The sequence below is a fragment of the Meriones unguiculatus genome, chromosome 5 (assembly GCF_030254825.1).
Source record: "Meriones unguiculatus strain TT.TT164.6M chromosome 5, Bangor_MerUng_6.1, whole genome shotgun sequence".
Lineage (NCBI taxonomy): Eukaryota > Metazoa > Chordata > Mammalia > Rodentia > Muridae > Meriones > Meriones unguiculatus.
In genome coordinates, this window is record NC_083353.1 from 122,604,166 (window position 1) to 122,621,757 (window position 17,592).

Sequence of the window (17,592 nt, forward strand, 5' to 3'; positions counted from 1 at the left end):
TTCTCAGTCACACACACAACTATTTTATTCTGTTCCTCTGTGTTGTATACAGTGTTTCCCACAAAAGAAGAACCCTCGCTGGCAGGGAAGGTGAGGAGGGGGTGCGTTGAACCAGAAGGATCCAGTGGCAAGAATGAGTTTCTGAACAGAAGGCAAAGGAGCCGTTAGTGGAGCTCGCCTTCAGCACTCACACTGGAAGAAGGGAGGGTGGTACTAAAGAGGCGGAGAGCTTCGGGAGGCTGACCATGCTCGGGGGGAGAAAGTCTGAGGGAACATGCTGGGTTAAAGCCTAGGTTTTAAGTCTCACATGTAGGAAACACTTGAGAGATAGAGTAAGATAAAAAACAAAACCAAAAAAAAAAACCAAAACAAAACAAAAAACCAAATCAATGAGAAGACACGTGTGTGTGTGTGTGTGTGTGTGTGTGTTAGAGAATGGACCCAGAAGCAAACAGGGAGGGAAGGGGGAGGACTGATGAGCATGGCTGGGAGGATTCTTCTGGTGGGGAAGGTGGAGGGAGGCACAGAGACGCTCAATCTGTCCAATCCTTCTTAATGGCCAGGTTCCATTCCCAGGTGAGGTGGTCCTGCTTGTCGTCATCGGTGAAGAAGGACTTGTTATGGTACGTGCCCCGGGCCAGCATGCCCTTGGGGGCCTCCTCCGATGGAGTGAGGAACTCGTATTCCTCCTGCCGAGGCCCGTAGCTGCCAACCATGAATGTAGCTTTATCCACTGGGGAGAAGGAAAGGTCCGTTAGTGTGAGAGTGTGGTGTCAGAGAAGTGACCTACAAATGGGAGAGCCTGGAGGGCAGCATGCAAAGGTGGAAGCCCAAAGCAACAGTGTCCGAGCCTGGCACACAGCAGTTTTACCAGGGGCATTCTTTCTTTTTTCTTTTACTAAGCCAGGTATGCATGCTTCCATGTTCAGCATCTGGGAGGCTGAGGCAGGAGTTTAAAACCAGACTTTCTCCCCCTGAGCTTCACACGCAGGAGACCTTGTCTCAAAGGCCAAGTAATCCCTCCAGAGAGATACGTTAAAGCATTTTAAAACCCCAAATTCCTTTGAAAAAAAAATGTGATTTGCTTTGCCACCCCCCACACTTGTGGGCCAAGGTAGCTGTGGATACCCAAAGCGGCCTTTTAAAGAAGTATCTGAGTTGATTCTGATTATCAAGGAGGAGTATTAGCAACCTAAGTCGGTGGAGCTGATGCCTCTTTACAGAAATGTAGTTGATTGCACCTTCAGAAACTGACAAGTAGGGCTGGAGAGATGGCTTAGTGGTTGAAAGCACTGTCTTCTTCCAGAGGTCCTGAGTTCAATTCCCAGCAACCATATGGCACTCACAACCATTTATATAATGTAATCTAACGCTTTCTTCTGATGTGCAGGTGTACATGCAGATAGAGCACTCCTATACATAAAAGTAAATAAATATTAAGAGAACAAACAAGTTGAGACCTGCTTTCTGGCCTCAGTCTTAAAGCTGTCTAAGCTCGGCAGCATGCAGGGCTTTCATTCTTTCTCTGTATAACAGACTTCAAGGGCCTCTTGTCCCTGTACTCACTCTGTGAACATCTTAGTTGGGAGAAAGTTACCACAACATCTGGTGATCAGGATATGTAGACTTTAAGAATTCAAATGTTCAAGGATGGGAGGGGAAACTGGCAAATTGGTCAAAAGTTTAAAAGTGGAGAATTGGTACAGGAGGTGAAATTATCAACCGACCTTACTTATGAGGGGACCGCTGGGGCATGGATTCAGAGCAGCTGGAGTTGAAAGTGGCCGGGAGGGAGGGCACGGCTGGCCTGTTAACTGTTGCACAGTTTGCAGGGACAGCTTACAGATGCCACCGGCAGCTTGCCAACGTGAGTCAGCACAGCCTCTGGGCTTAAGGGAAGTAGGCAATTGAGCTGGGCTTCCATGAGAACCAGGCATTAGCAAGGCTAATCGTGTTTTTCAGGTCCACAGTCTTCTCTGGAATGTGACAGATTGGTTTTTCTGTCCGGAAGTCATGTCAAATAATTTCTCCTGGCTCCTTTGCTGATTTGTGGGACTGGGCTACGTTATCCTGTTCCCACATCTGGCACAGAAAGTAAGAAGGGCCGGGAAGGAGTGCGAGGGAACTGGGTTACCTTCCTGCCCAAGGTATGTCCAGAATGACAGCAGAAGGAATGAATGGTTATATACTTCAATTACACTGCTTTTTCTCAGCACTAGAGAGAAATGTTCCTCATTTCTTAAGAGATCGAACACTGCCTCTCTGACCCTCATCCATATTGTGCCCCTGATGCTCACCCCAACACATTGCCTCTCTGCCCTTCCACCCTCCATGGAAATCCTGATGCTCACCCCTAATCACACTCATATTTCTTTTTTATATGTCATGGTTTTACACTGCGAACTGCTTTCACTATTGAATATTTGGTATATGTATGTGTATTTGTATGTGTGTGCACACATGTATAGGCCAGAAGTTTACCTTAAATGTTCTTCCTAGGTAATACCCGCCTTTTTCTTTTCGTTTGAAACGGGATTTTTTTCTCTGTCCTGGAACTCACTGGATGGTCTATATTGACCATCAGGGATGCTCTGAGATCCTCCTGTGTCTGCCTTTCCAGGCAGGAATTACAAATGCATGCCACCATGCTGTCCACTTCAGGTCTTCATGCAAGCCCTTTACCAACTGGACTATTCTTCCACTTCTTCACTATGGATGGATATTTTTATGAGCTTTGCTTCAGTTTATCTTGGTTATTCTCCATATATATATATGAATGAGTAATAAACTTGAATTCCAGGTTCTGGATGTTGAGGCCAGTGGTTTGCTGAGTCTCAAGTTGGCATTCAGAATGATGGTCTCAGTGTCCAGGTCTGCCATGCCTGGCTACCTTTTTCTCGGGTGGACATGCCACCTACCTCAACCTTTTATCCAACCCTCGTAAGTTTATAACCAAAGGTTGTTAAAAGCCTGGGCAGACATATCAGTGGGAAGTAGTTGGGGACAATCTCCTACCTTTCATCCCAGTCCGGTACGTGTGCTGAACGTACTTCAGGCCGGAGACAATATCCTTGTTCACCTGTATGCAAGAAGGCCACAAGCCACTCAGATCAGACTTCCAGTTTTTCTGAAACCTTTTCTGCCCATCCCACCTAGCTAAACAGAAATTGGAGAAACCCAACCACAAGACTTCATGCTGCCTGTACAGTTTTAATTGTTGGCCGCTGTAATATTTCTCAGTTCAATTGTTAATTAAAACAACAGGTCAACACTCTTCACCGTATTTCTCTTCCCTTAGTGGCCTGGGCAATTCTCTCTAGCTGTCTCTCCTAAAGCTACTAGTGACAACGCTGCCCCTGTCTCTGAGAAGGTTATAAAAATACCAATGGAAAATTTTATGTAAGTCTGTGAACACCATATCCTCAGAAATGATCCTCCAAGCCTATGAAAAACAAACAACAGGGAGAGAAATGGTAATGGAAAAACAAGACTAGGAGAGGGCTCTGCAGCTGAGATTGGAGCCTAGGCATAAGACTGTGGGTCACACCAAAATACCCTTTCCCATAAATAATGGATGAAGCCCACTGGCTCCTGGCAAGCATTTTCAGTCTTTCACCACTGGACATTATCTGAGCTATTGCTACTTTCCCTAGATACTCGATGAAAATCCACCAGGAGGGAATGGAATTGCAGACAGCCCAGCATTTTGTTTTCCATGACTCATTGTACCTGGGCCTGAAGTGGGCTGTCTGCTAATTTTTCAAAGTGGTCATGTCCATATAAACAAGTTAAAGAGGACATTGAGTCATTAGGGATTGGAAAACTTTCAACAGCAGGAGAATTGAAGCATCCTCAATAATTTTCCCCATCAGCAATTATGGCTCTCTGTACATGCAGTGGGTACAATTCTTAAAGCCAAACTTCTAGGGCTATCCTTCATTTTCCTGATGGTGAAATAGCCCAACAGTGAACATTGTCAGCTTAGATTCTAAACTGTCTGGATTAGCATGTCTGAGAAAGCAACCAAAAGCATCTAGAATGGAAACAGCTTCATTGAAGAGACAGTGGCAAAAATAAAGCCCACACTTACTAATTACTCTAATGCTCATAATTAATTCGTAGGGATGGGAGAAATGAATGTATCTTTGTATGAATCTACAGCCTGACTATTGGGCCCAGTGGAACATAGTCAGCTCAGTTAGAAAGAGACCAAATAGCAGAAAAGGCAGTCTAGCAGCAAGTAGAATTTTAAAACAAGGCATCTGCTCGGTGAACGGTGCTCCACAGAAGACCATCTAATAGAAACATATTTAGGGCAAAAAAAAAAAAAAGAATATTTGTATAATATCTTCTTCTGTCCACGCCCCCTCTCTACTGGATTTCCCTTCTAACCCCGCCCGCAAACCAAGAAGTTTTGGCAAAAGGAATGAAATTGAAGGCAGTGGAAGTCAGAGATAGCTTATGCCCTTAAGAGGCAGAGTAAAGGGGGTAGGGACCCCAAGAATCACCCTCGTCCAGGGTCCTGAGGTGTTGCCAATTTTAGGATAAGAAAAAGAACACTGAGAGAAACAGAACTCTGGAGGGTTGGCGGTAGCTGGTATTGTAGGTGCAGGTTCCTTGAATGTTTGTCAAGAGATGTCAGTAAAGATTTATCGCTCCTTACTGTGATCTGGGTACCTTCTAAGTGTAGCTCCAAGCTGGGGCACAGTGCAGGCTGATTGAGCTTTACTCGGCTTCAGAGTGGTCTTAACCTCGGTGGAGACCAGGGCAAACCTCAGGAGTGGGTTTGACTCGGAGGCCTCTTGGCGCCTTGAGGTGCAACCCGGATAGCTCTAGACTCACCAGTATGCACAGAGCTCCCCTCAGCGTTGTCTTCTGAGTCAGTCAAAATCTACTGGTTGGGTTTCATTTGCAAACATGAGTTTTCTCAGCTGGCAGCACAGTAGTATAACTGATTAAACGCCAGACTGCTGTGAAGTGGTTCTATGCATTTTGGATATGAGGCTTTCCCAAAACCCTAGGTGCTCTAGCAAAAACTGTGCCAGAAAGCAAAGCCATCCACAGTTCAAGTAATGGTTGTGTAGGTGGCAACAAATATTTACAGGATGAAAAGACTTTAGGCATTTTAGTGTGTGGTAGAGGGTGGCTGTCTAGCCACCTTGAATCATATCCTGCACCCAGGAGAAAGGTGGGCCCAGTGTGCAAACAGAGAGGACAGATGGAGTCTTCCCTGGTGGAGCCCTGGAGAACATGACCAAGCTAGAACAAGTGACAGCCAAGGCAAACAAGCCCTGAAATGCAAAACAGTACTTATTTGCTTTCAAATTCAAGGTTATTTTTCTGGGAACTGTAGTTGCTCATTGGGATGTATGCCTATTCAAGAGCTGTGAGCTTATGTCTTGTTTAGTTTTGCTATTATCTGGTCACCTGCTCCACAATTGCCACTGAAATTCCTAGCCACTTTGTAACCACCGTTCCTACATCTGCATGATAACTGAGCAGTTATATCCTGTTTTCTTTCCCTATTCATTGAATCATTTAACGTACATCCATTAACACCCACCATATACAAAGTTGTGTGGAATAGTGGAAGGAAGGCTCACACAATTTTAGCCTGCCTCTGGGTGCTTGGGTTGAATTGTGAACAGTCGTGTGTGCCTCCTGGATGCCAGCCTCAGGAATTCTGAGAGAGGGTGAGGATGGATGGAGAGGCTGAGGAGTTCTGGTTGGGGAAAGGCAGGAAGTGAGGGTGGATCTCCACAGGAAGAGCTCAGGAATGGGAACAGGTTATTCCAGACCCAAGCTGGGAAAGGGAGGACAGAGACAACGACCACCCAAAACCACAGTGATAACAGCAGAACATCAACACAAAGACGCAAGAAATGGATTATAGCGAAGTTAAGAACGCACTTGGGAGATACTTACTTTGAAGTTAATTTTGACCCTGTAGTCAATACCTTCCTTTAGCACAAATGTTTCCTTTTTGAGGGCTTCAAGATCACCTGTAGAGGAGGATTTAGAAAGTTAATATCCCCAGGAGCTGCTACATAAAGAATGAAAGCTAAGATTCAGTGTCTTCTGCTGGTCACATCTGGGTTACATGATTAATAAGGATGTTAATTCAGATACATGTGAGATCAGTGTTCATACACACACCTACACTGGCTGAAATCTTACAGCTCAGTTGTTAAAGAAACACAGCAGTACAGTAACGGGTTTTCCTACAAAAATATACAAACTTTATAATTAGTTGTGAAGATAGATCTCTTTTTTTCTCTAACTTCCAATCGGTACTCATGAAGATAACTGTATTTTATTATTGTCAATAGAAAAAAAAAGGGTCAGTCAATCAAATACCCTAGAGGAAAGTGAGTTAATATTCTTTTATTGAAAACCTCTATGCACATCTATAGCTGGATAAAGACATCATGATTTCTTTCAAAGAAATAAGAGGAAAAAAAATAAGAGCATCAGCTATTGGCCTTCAAAGAATTGATAGGCTTTCAACAAGTTTCCCCTCCATCAGTTCATGTGATTAATATTATCAATTAATAATTGCTACTATATGATATTTTCTAGATTTAAAACTGCTTTTAATTTTTATAATTATTTCAATGAGCACTCGCTCTGAATTTATTGGACTTGCATTTATAATGTCATGTCATTTCCTTAAGGAAGAGCATTCCAATTGCAACAGCTTAGGGTTCATAATCCTAAAATCTGCTTTTTTAGTTCTTGCGCCCTGCTTAGAAAGGCTGTGATGGTTTAGTCTTTCCTCCACATACTCTTGTATGGCTCAGCTTGTGTATGTGTGCATATGTGTGTACACAGCTTCGGGTAACTGTTTTGTTTCATAAACACTGTTACGTGGTTTCAGCCCAGGAGTTTCCTTAGAACAGGAAATCAGATTCAGGTTTTCTCTGCCGAGAAGAGGGGACCAAGCATCCCTGCAGTGTCCTCATTCCCTCAGGACACGCCCTCACCACTGGCACACCCACTCTAGCAAACTGGCGGCTGTACCTGGCCACAGGGCACAGGTGAGTGTTGGGAGAGGGCTGCCTCTGGGTAAGAGGGAGCGGGTTTCTGTCCTGGAGAGCGGCTGCAGAGTGGGTCCGCACGTGTGTGCCTCTGTGGTGTCTGCTCTACTGATTCTCAGTTGAACAGGAAGCCTGCCTTCTCAGGCCCTGATTTCCTCCCCTTGACAGAAAAATCCATATAAGGTAAAGTGCACATGCCCTGTGAGAGGAAGCTCCTGCCGCTGGCCTTACTGCTCTAGAGCTGTGCTTCTCTTGGGCTTCCGGAAGGCTTTGAACTTGGTGACAGATTTCCCCTCGTAGGTCTACCTTTGATGCTCCTGATTCATGACCCTTTCCTCATCCCCAACATGTCCTTACTTCCCCACCTTCCCAGTCTCTGCCCACCTCCACACCTGCCTCAGGAAAGCTCTTGGCTATTAGTCACAAAAGGTGAAGTAAACCCTTTTTGTTTTGTTTTGTTCTGGTAGGAGAAATTGTTTAAGAACAGAGCTTTAAGCTTTGAATGTGCTGAGAAAGGGATGTCTGTCGTTATTTAGAAGGTGCTGGGGTTTCCTCCCCTTCCTGCTAAGGCCTTAGCTGGGATAAGATTAGCATTTCACTGGCGTTCAGACCATATAATAGTGCAAGTGTAGCCATGCACAGCGTGGGTCTCAACATTTCCGTCCACAGCGATTCCTAGAAGAGTAGCTGTTTCTTCTGTTGCTGTGTGGAGACACAGATCTGAAGCAAATGTCACAGAACTAACCGTCAAAAGGGAATGACTGGAGGATGAAGAGACAGCTCAGTCAATCAGACACTTGCCAGGCAAGCATGAGAACCGAGTTTGGCCTTCTGAACCCACAGTTTAAAATTCAGAACTAAATGATCCCCCCCACCAAATAAAACTGGGCATGGTAGCTCTGGAGAGATGGGGGCAGGTGGATGCCTGGGGGTCACTGGCCAGGCAGACTAGCTTAAGCGAGTGATTCCTGAGGGCATTTTCTTGATGGCTAGTTGCTGTAGGAGGGCCCAGCTGCAGATGGATGGTGTTTGCCCTGGGCCAGTGGTCCTGGGTGCTATAAGAAAACAGACTGAACAAGCCAGTAAGCAGACACCTGAGGTTAACTTCTGGCCTCCACATGCTTGCACACACATGCACTCTTCACTCATACATGAATGAATACAGAATCAGAGTAGTGCACAAACACACACAGAGAGAAGGTGTACAACTCCCTGTTCCGTTACATTAGGCCAAGAGCTGTGTTTTGCATCAGACACTGTAAGCAGTGGCCCTGGGGAGAGCAATGGTTTATGAACTGGTCTCTGCACATACGTCTCCAGGACACCTTCTTAGTTTTCTCCAGTGGGGGTTGGGGGCCAAGACTAGGTTTTCCCTGTGACAGCTTAGACCCCTCTGAACATTTCAGATGTGTTCACTTACCAGTAAGGTCCATGGTGATTGGTCCTGGTGCACTGTCACACACAAGGCTGAGGCGGGTAACAGTCACATTGGGGACTGTTGGGTCTGCAGAGTTCAAAAGAAAAGATAAGCACATGGGAAGGGTGTGTGTGTGTGTGTGTGTGTGTGTGTGTTTCAAGTTGTGGATGAGGGAAGAGAATATAAAGACAAAATGACATCTCTCAATGGGGTGTAGCCATAGAAACAGAATGGCAGGCTCACTATGCTTGGTATTGACCTCTACAGAAATGGCAGAATTGTGATTTTCTAACTCAGGCATTTGCAGACTGGGTTGGCTACTTTTATGTCAAATTGACGTAAGCTAGAGTCATTTTGAAAGGGTGACCTTCACTTGAGACAGTGCCTGGCTCATTATGTTTCCCTTGGGCTAGTGGTTCTGGGTGCTGTAAGAAAGCAGGCTGAACAAGCCATGGGGAGCAAGCCAGTCAGCAGCACTCCTCTTGGCCTTGGCTTTGATTTCTGTCTCCAGGTTCTTGCCTTTAGTTCCTGGTCTCAAGTTCTTTCAGTGATGGAGTGTGATTGTGACAGCATAAGCCAAATAAGCTCCTTTCTCCCCGCCACTAACTAAGACACAGGCTCATCTTAATTATAAGTCTCAAATATTGAGACATTGTTTATTCAGGCCTCGTTGCCATGTCTTGTTCTGGTAGTGTGTGTGTGTGTGTGTGTGTGTGAGAGAGAGAGAGAGAGAGAGAGAGAGAGAGAGAGACAGAGACAGAGACAGAGACAGAGACAAAGAGAGACACAGAGAGACAGAGAAATAGGAATAAGAATAGTTAAGAAACATCCAAGAAACAGAGAAAAAGAAAATTCAGGGACTGGTAGAGACCAGGATACAGTGTAGTTGTGGTCTGAAATTCTAAGTGCTCCCTCTGGGTACTTTTTGTCTGACTCTCAGTTTCCAAAGGAGACTTAATTATACAGCCCACGACCTAAGGTAGCATGTACAAATGGTGCCTCACCCGCCTAACCATATACCTTTGCTGCTGGCTGTGGGTGACACCAACACATGTCTCCCCTCCCCCTCCCCCGACACACACACCTGCTACCACGGGACCATCTCCCAGCAGCGTTTTCTTGTACTTGGCTAGACTCTCATCATCTTTATCCATCTCCTGCAGCTCCTTCAGGGACTTCTGAGGGGGAGGCTTGTAATTGAGCTTGCTGTCCAGGTCATCGTCCCCCTCCTCCAGCTGTGGCTGGGCCTCCTTCTCAGTCATCTTGATGTCTCTTTACTTCAGAGAGAGAGGATGGTGGTCCGTTAGCCCATTGGGTTGCTATGGCTTCCAGCCTTGCCTTATTAGGGATATCTGTACTCATCAGCAATTTTCAAATTGTTCCTCAACACGTTTTATAAAATACATTGCATTTCCAGCCATTGCTCTGTCTTGTTCTAATTTTCCTTTATAGAAATAGAATGATAGGAATAAATAGCTTGCTTGTGAGCAATACACTATGGCGAAGAAACGGCATAAAGAATCCCAATGCCCTATCATTCTAGCTTTGCTCCATTGCTGTTCCCAGCGTGCACAGTCTGAGTTATGGTGACGTATGGACAGAGGGAGAGCATCTGTGGGTGAATGGCTGGTGTCTTCTCATTAACTTATTCTTCCCTTGACTGTCTGTAACACCTTAAAGGTGAACCCTGGGGAAAGCAGACCCCTGATGCCTACCTGGGATGTATGAATGGGCCCCATTCCACACCATTAACCATGCCTTGAGGGCAGGCCCTAGGTTCTAGGTTCTCCTTGAATGCCCACTCCTACCCTATAACACTTATGTAGCTCTGAATTTTATAATTTTCATTGACTGATTGATTGATTTCACTCTGTACTTCGCGTTCTTTTGACATGCTACCAAACAGCAAAGGGCTCAAATTCCTCTAGGCAAACTCATAAATGCAAATTTGTTACTAGGGGCTTTCTGCCAACCTTCCTTCCTCTCTGAGTCCTTGCTGTATTTTTCTATATTTCCAGGGACTTTAACCTCTCTACACACTGCATGTTAAGTATGAGTGTGGCCTAACACAAAATCATAACCTTAAAATATTATGAGACTTTTTTTTGAAACTTTTTTACCTTGATGTCATGACTCTTGAGCATGAAGTTTATGTGTGTCAGCATTGTGTAACAGTGTCATAAGGTTGGACACACCCACAAAGACTCATCTGGGTGGACCATGGAACATTCATTCTCTAATTAATACCTACATTTACTTGACTTGTATATACAAAACTTAGGAGGAAATCTAGTGTTGCTGACGAGTCTCTATAGGTACAGGTTTTAAGAGCCCAAAGTTAATAGGTAAAGTTGTCCAACTCATCATTCAATCACTGGGGAACCTGAGCTCTGAGCGTTAAGAGACAGATTCCTCATCACACGGCTCTGAACTTCAAGGTGTGGCTGGAGGCAATGCTGCCTGGGAGAAGCCTGGGCGAGGCTGTCAGCTTCTCCTCTCTTCTTGTCCACAGGCAAAGTCTCCATTTCCCATGTCACAAACCTACAAGACATTCTCCATTCCATCTTATCCACAGGAACACTGTGAACCTCTGTGAATTCTCTGAGGATGAGGAAGTTTATAGCCTAATATGACTGTGGTTCTGTGTTTCAATGTTATTAATGCATTAAGAAGAAAACTAACTTGAAAATGAAGGCAAATGTAATGGAATGTAAGAAAGAGAAATGGTGGGGTATGGAGAGGGGATGAAGGAAAGGTTGAAATGGAGGAAGGGAGAGAAAGAAACATCGATCTGCTTCAGCTTCATTCATCTTCCAGCAAAACATCAGAGCAAACTCCAAAGCAATATCTCGGAAAGCCACATTGCAATGCCCAGGTCCACTTCCTACACAGAAAGGAAGCATGTGGGCCAGTTCTTATGATAACCCTTGTCTCACTTGAACCACTGGCATCACCCAAAGCCAAGATTCCAGAGATCAGTAGCCAAGACTCCAGAGAGCAGCAGGGAAGGCATAATTACTTACCCAGCTCATACTTAGATCAGCACGCAGAGAAAAAGTAGAATGAACCAGCAGGAAAAATAAAGAAGGATGCAGTGGATGGACGTTGTGATTTGGAAGTAATTTAAGCACAATCTTTAATGAACTGATGAGGAACAAGCCAGATCAGACAAATCAGCTGAGGCAGATTTTCATCTGGTGGCCATAGCAGCCTAACAAATGACTAACAGTAATGGAGGATCATAACCAGTCCCACTGAGCAGCAAGTTATTTGCATGGACAAGTGCAGCTCAGTTCACAGAAAAGAGCCCTTTGGAATGGATCCCTCGGTTCTAACAGTTCACGACTGAGAGCCTGTTAGGTGGTGTCATTACACCCTGTCATTAGTTCAAAACTATCTCATTAGCTTCCAAGAGCTGTAATTCTTCAGCCTCAGATTCCAATTCTTGAAAAGAGTAAGAGAAAGAGGGAGAAAGAGAGAGAGAGGGAGGGGGATGGGAAGAGAGAAAAAGAAAAAGGCTGACATAAGACTTGCAAACTTCTAACTGTGCAAGCATTGCCAAATCAATCCTTCCATCATCTGGGTTTTTATCTTATTATTAAACCTGGATTATTTTTAAATTTTCATAATTAGTTGAAAACTTACAAACACTTCATAAAACAGGGAAGACGTTTTAAAGAAGTTGAAGAGCATAGGACCATGTGTGGTGAGCTGCCGCAGTGAGAGCAGGCGACTCAGAGCCATATTACAGTGACCTGATACGATTACAACGTAAAAAACAAGATATGAGACCATACGATCCAAAGACAATTATTATGGCAATAAGCACAAAATAACTGGACAGGTGATTCTCCATCGAAGCCTTTAAAGCAACATGAAAGTCCCAGCTTGTTGCTGAGCTCCTACAGGTCACAGGCCCTCCACTTCAGAGCATATTGACATTTAAGTTGCTGGTCAGAGCCAGGGAGTTGGACTTCAGTCACTCTGACAGGGTCTAGCTGCTTTGATTGGTGGTCCTTCATGTTTTGGAGATGACAGAACTCTAAATAAAAAATCCAATATGCAGGGCCTGGGGTGGTGATCCAGTGGTTTAGAGTATCACCTGATCTTCCAGAGGACCCAGGTTCAATTCCTAGCACCCACATGGCAGCTCACAACCATCTGTAACTCTCGTTTTGGAGATCCATCTCCCTCTTCTCTCTTCTGTGGTATGCACACAAACACGCATGCAAAACAGCCATGCATGTAAAACAAAATAACCCCTTAAAAATATGACAAACATCGTGGCCTTTAGTGAAAAGAGGAAAAGAGTAAAGATCTGATTCTTTATCCTTTTAGTTCATAGATTTATGGACCCAGCCCTTCATAATTCATCATCATCATCTATGACCACGTCTGAGGCTAAACATGACCTTGAGCCTGTAACTTCTGGGTGCACCCAGTCCAGCTGATTGCTTCAGAGGAATCTCCCCTCCATCCCCAGAACCTGCAGGATCACTGAGACTGAAGCTAAAAGTCAACACCATAATTATCCACCCAAAATGCTGGCTATTGAGAAGCAGAGACATCGGTGATATCTGCGCCTCGCGCATGGCTAGTGTAAGATCTATCCCATGTGGGGGTGATTTCTCCTTATGAACAACACCCCCCCATTACATTCAGTGGTTGGTTCTGGCTTTCTGGCAGTGGATTCTTGGGCACACAGCCTTGAGGACCCTACTTTCTTTATCTTGAGAGGTGGGAGTCTAGGGCACAGTCTTTGGATGATTCACTGTCCCCAGCCCTTCTCCACAGCAGCTCACTGATTGCAGTCATGTGACAACTGATTTGCTGTGAGCTGCCTCCCCTCCCTTGTGTATATGAGAGAAGAATATCGGTGTCTAATTATTTAAATTTCATATCTCTTTCCCGAAGGTGCTACATTTTACATAACTTACTTACCACCCACTATAAATCGCTTTTACCTAAACCCTTTTCCATCACAAAGCTATCATTAAAACATCTGCAAATAGAACTGTTCTGAGTCAGAAATAGCAATTACACACTTGGCTCGTCCCATGAACTACTGAAAGGGATCATCAGACACTGTGAAGGAGACAATGGGAGCTACTTGTTGCAGAAAAACAAAACAAACAAATAATAATAATAATAATAATAAAAACAGGAGAAAATAGTAAGTAAAACTTAACCTCAGACCAGTACACAAATGTCTGGCCATTAATGTAGATTCATCTGCGTTGATGGCCATAGAAACGAAAGCTACGTTGTTGGGAAATAAATCCCGCCCCAGGTTACTTTAGCAAAGTGCCCTTCAGGTTTGATAAAACATGGGCTGCAAGGAAGGTGGTGGGCAGGGGTGCAATGCCTGACTCTGCGACCAGCTTCTGACAGGACATAAGCAAGCCATTCACATCCACCAGAGATGTAGGGGAAACGAGCCTTCCTCACGGCCAGGAGACGTTCAAGAAAACATGGGCGTAGCTGTGCTGGCCAGCACATGTTCAATAAACATCAGTTCCTTTCCTTGTCTTCCTTCCTGGTCCTGACACTCAGTGTTTCGTGGGACGTAACTGCCTAAGTAGCAAATGCTCTCCCCTGGGTATAAACCAATCATGTCGTCCTTCCTCCTCACTGAGCAGTCTTTCTCTGAGGAGTAAGGAAGAGACTTGAAGTTTAGAAACTTGTGAGAATTATTTATAAATGGAATCGGATGAAAATAAAAATGGAACAATAACTAATATATTTCTTTTGAATATGCTAACCTCACATTAACCATTTAATTTTAGATTTTCTGTTTTGAACCTTGGACTGACTGAAGCCAGGGCTCACTCTGGATGAGTCAGTGGCTGCAGAGAACAGTTGATGGAGAAACTGCCTCTGGCTTAGGCTGGGCCAACTGGGGTCTTATTCCACATTCATGAGTCACTGCGTTGAAGAGCCATTACTTGGGAGAGGTGTGTGGAGCTGGGGTGGGACAGGAGCAGGGGCTTTCTGACAGTAGCACAGAGCTGGGTTCTCTCTGAAAACTGCACATTTCACAGCCAATCAAGGCTCTGCTGGCTTTGCTGCCGCCTGGTCTCAGGAGATCCCAGTTTATCTGCCAAAGGCATCTACAACGCCTTTTGGTTGCCTCTGGGGTCTCCCCTGGTCCTCCAGTATTTCTAGCCACATGAAAGATTTGGCCATTTCTGGGCATTTCAAGTCCATTTTCTACCAAGTCAGCTGCATGAGCCATCCCAGACTCCAAAAACTGGATGAGAGGATCCAAGCTAGTGATTGAAAGAGCCCATCTCGTATGATGCAATGAAGGTTATTATCTGTCCAGGAACAAAGTTCTAAAAAGATCTTTCTCTCTCTCTCTCTCTCTCTCTCTCTCTCTCTCTCTCTCTCTCTCTCTCTCATTTTTACACCCTCCCACCCTTTTTAAAAAAAAAACAGGTCTCACTATGTGGCCCTGGCTGACCTGGGACTCACAGAGATCTCCTGCCTCTGCCTCCCAAAGGCTGTCCTTAAGTCTGTGCCACCACTCCCACCAAGAAACAGTTTCACCTTTCCCCTTCCTAAGGGAAACAGCCTATTATTTCCTGCCTGCACATTCCTAGCATGCTCTCCCAGCCCTGAATTTTTGTTTTTAGGTTTTCTTTCCTCCTGTGGTGTAGAAGGAGATAAGCATAGGAATTACTGTGCTTCTCTGCCTGGCCGTGTGACACTCTTCTTTCTCAGATACCACTTTAAATAGTCTTCAAAGACTACTGAGCTCTGGAAGCCATGACTTGGCAAAAAAACAAAACAAAACAAACTGGACTTGAGTAACTCAACATATTCACCAAGGTTCTAAACTAACAAAACATGACGTGTAAGACAATTTCACAGATACATGAGCTTCGATTATCAGACCCCTGCGGAAGCCCCAGTGGGGTTCAAAGCCACCATCCACCAACACAGTCCACATGAGCTCAGCGGTGCTGCTCCACAGACAAAGGCACACGTGTGGGATTAGAGGAAACTTCTCCCATGGACATTTTCTAAAGCTATCATTTCTTTTATTGTGCCAGTCTGTGACTTCAGCATACTGCTGAACACTTCCTTGATGCTCTTCTCCATTCTCTTGGTATGAAAATGTGTCTCAACCCCAGGCTTGGCACATAGAGGGCTCTGAGCCAATGCTGGCTCTTTTTCTCTCTGCTTAACTTTCACCCCACAGGGCTTCTCCCTTCCTGCTAGCTGAAACTCCCCTCAGACTAACTCTGCTGTTCTGAGCTTCCAGTGAAAACAAAGCTGTGAGAGTGGGAGAAGCATGTCCCCTGGGGACAGACCCCAAGCTCTCCAAAACGGTGAAGGACCAAATTCCAAGGGCTGGAAGGTACCAATGAGGTGTAGGCCGGCTAGCCGTGGTTGTTTCTCACTGCCTGAGTGTGGGCAGTGCCGATGGAGGGTGAATCATTGTTCTATCAGAAACCCACAAAAGAATAAGCTGGCTTTGACACTAAACTCGTGCTGTATTTGAAAATGGCGGGGAGACTCTCTTAGGAATGCCATAGACAGAAATGACAGGATGAATGATGCCTGCTGGTGACAATTTCCCAGCCCGCAGGTCACTGTTGGCCTCTTCTTGCCAACCCCGACTTTGGAAGACTCTTGGTGTCTTTGTGAAGGGACGGTTAGACTCTTCCTGTGAGGGTAGTCTACCTGCTTCACTTGCAGTGAGATTTTCTCAGGATTTCTCAGACCCATGCCACAAGCTACCCCAGATGGGGGAGGTTAGGACGTGCTGCCTGGTAAGACTGGTAAGGAGAGGAAAGCATGTCAAGTCCCGTCTAAAGCACTTCTAATGAGGCCGCTGTTCAGGCCAGGACCGCTGGAAGGCCCACTGACCATGCGTGTAGTTGGGCCCACTCAGACTCTCCTAGCTTCTCCCTCCAGCAACTTTCTCTGCATCTCGGGGTTGGCTTTACTGCCCCTGAATGTGAAGGGCTGTTTTGGATTTGGCAGTAACAGTGAATATGTTTCTGCCCATCCCACTGCAGGAATTTAATCCTCCGTTCCCTCCTAAAGGCTTAGTGTTTGACAGCTCCGAGCCATTTTCCCCCCTCATTTCAAACAGTCTCTTTAAAGTGTGCTTAAAAACAGGAAACCGCACATCTCCACCCCAACACAGCCACCAACTCAGTCCATATCAGTACAGAGGTACAGTTTTCCTGTTCCGGAGCTGGGCCAAAGTCCAGCTCCTGCCCAGCAAGGAAACTGCCCGCTGCCCCCCAGTTCCAGTTATCCCTTCTCTAGAACATTCTGGTAGCGGGGTACTCCGCCCTCCCCACTCCAGTCTGTCTACCATTCCCAGCTCCGACTTCCCCTTTTAGGCTTCAGCAATCTCTTTAGCACTTTCTTATCATGAGGTTTGGTCTGAAGAACCGCCCTTCTTAAAAGCAGCAGCAGCTCCCCTGCCAGGGCAGTAGCATGGTTCTGAGATTTCCTGCACGAGTCTGCGCCCACCTGCAGCCTCCCCCACCTCAGGCATTCAACTTACATTCCGGGCTTCGCGTCACGTCTCTGCAGTCTGTCCGGGTACCTCTGTCTCTCAACTCTGACTTCTGAGTACTGGCAGTTAGAACAGGAAGGAAGTTAGAGAGAGAGAGAGAGAGAGAGAGAGAGAGAGAGAGAGAGAGAGAGAGGAAAAATGTTTTAAAGCTACTTGAAGAGGAAACCCTGGGCTGTCTCTAATCCTGTTCCTTTGCACTGCCTATCTTCCGATCAGCTAACTCTGAGCAGCATTCTTGACAATTAATGACACATGTGGAGCGAGCCAGCCCATGTGACATGAGATGCATGAGTGTGCGTGCTGGGGGATGGTCCCCATAGCCTTGTGTGCTTTGAATAATTGTGTGTACGTGTCTAAAAGCTATCATCTTGGGGAGAGGAGTGGAGCCCCCAAACAGTAGTAATAAATTCGTACAGGCTTTAGTGTGTACCACTGACTTCTGCTCCTGCACTGCCCTGACACCTCCCCCCCCCTTTTTTTTCCTGATAAGACAATTTGCTGGCAGGAAATGCTGAGTAGAAATTATGAATGTTAAATGTATATGCTGGGTGCTAACATTTAAATAATTTGTCTTCAGACAGATTTTTAGAGCTTTATTT

General features: G+C 45.4%; 1 protein-coding gene across 1 annotated transcript; it reads right to left on the reverse strand.

Annotated features, from left to right (window-relative positions):
• On the reverse strand, nucleotides 1-17,207 carry Arhgdib (Rho GDP dissociation inhibitor beta). The gene is made up of 6 exons (XM_021644296.2): nucleotides 16,982-17,207; nucleotides 9,539-9,731; nucleotides 8,458-8,541; nucleotides 5,926-6,002; nucleotides 3,016-3,079; nucleotides 1-733 (listed from the first exon to the last, which is right to left on the reverse strand). The coding sequence occupies exons 2-6, from the start codon at nucleotides 9,714-9,716 to the stop codon at nucleotides 534-536; spliced, it is 603 nt and encodes a 200-aa protein (XP_021499971.1). The 5' UTR covers nucleotides 9,717-9,731; nucleotides 16,982-17,207; the 3' UTR covers nucleotides 1-533.
• Nucleotides 17,208-17,592: the final 385 nt, after the last annotated feature.

Excerpts from the sequence above, each read along its gene's own strand:
- Arhgdib (XM_021644296.2), bottom strand. The coding sequence starts at position 9,716 with ATGACTGAGAAGGAGGCCCAGCCACAGCTGGAGGAGGGGGACGATGAC. Across the intron at positions 8,542-9,538 it reads AGATGGTCCCGTGGTAGCAG|ACCCAACAGTCCCCAATGTG; the intron begins GTGTGTGTGTCG and ends TGAACTCTGCAG. Across the intron at positions 3,080-5,925 it reads GGGTCAAAATTAACTTCAAA|GTGAACAAGGATATTGTCTC; the intron begins GTAAGTATCTCC and ends TCTTGCATACAG.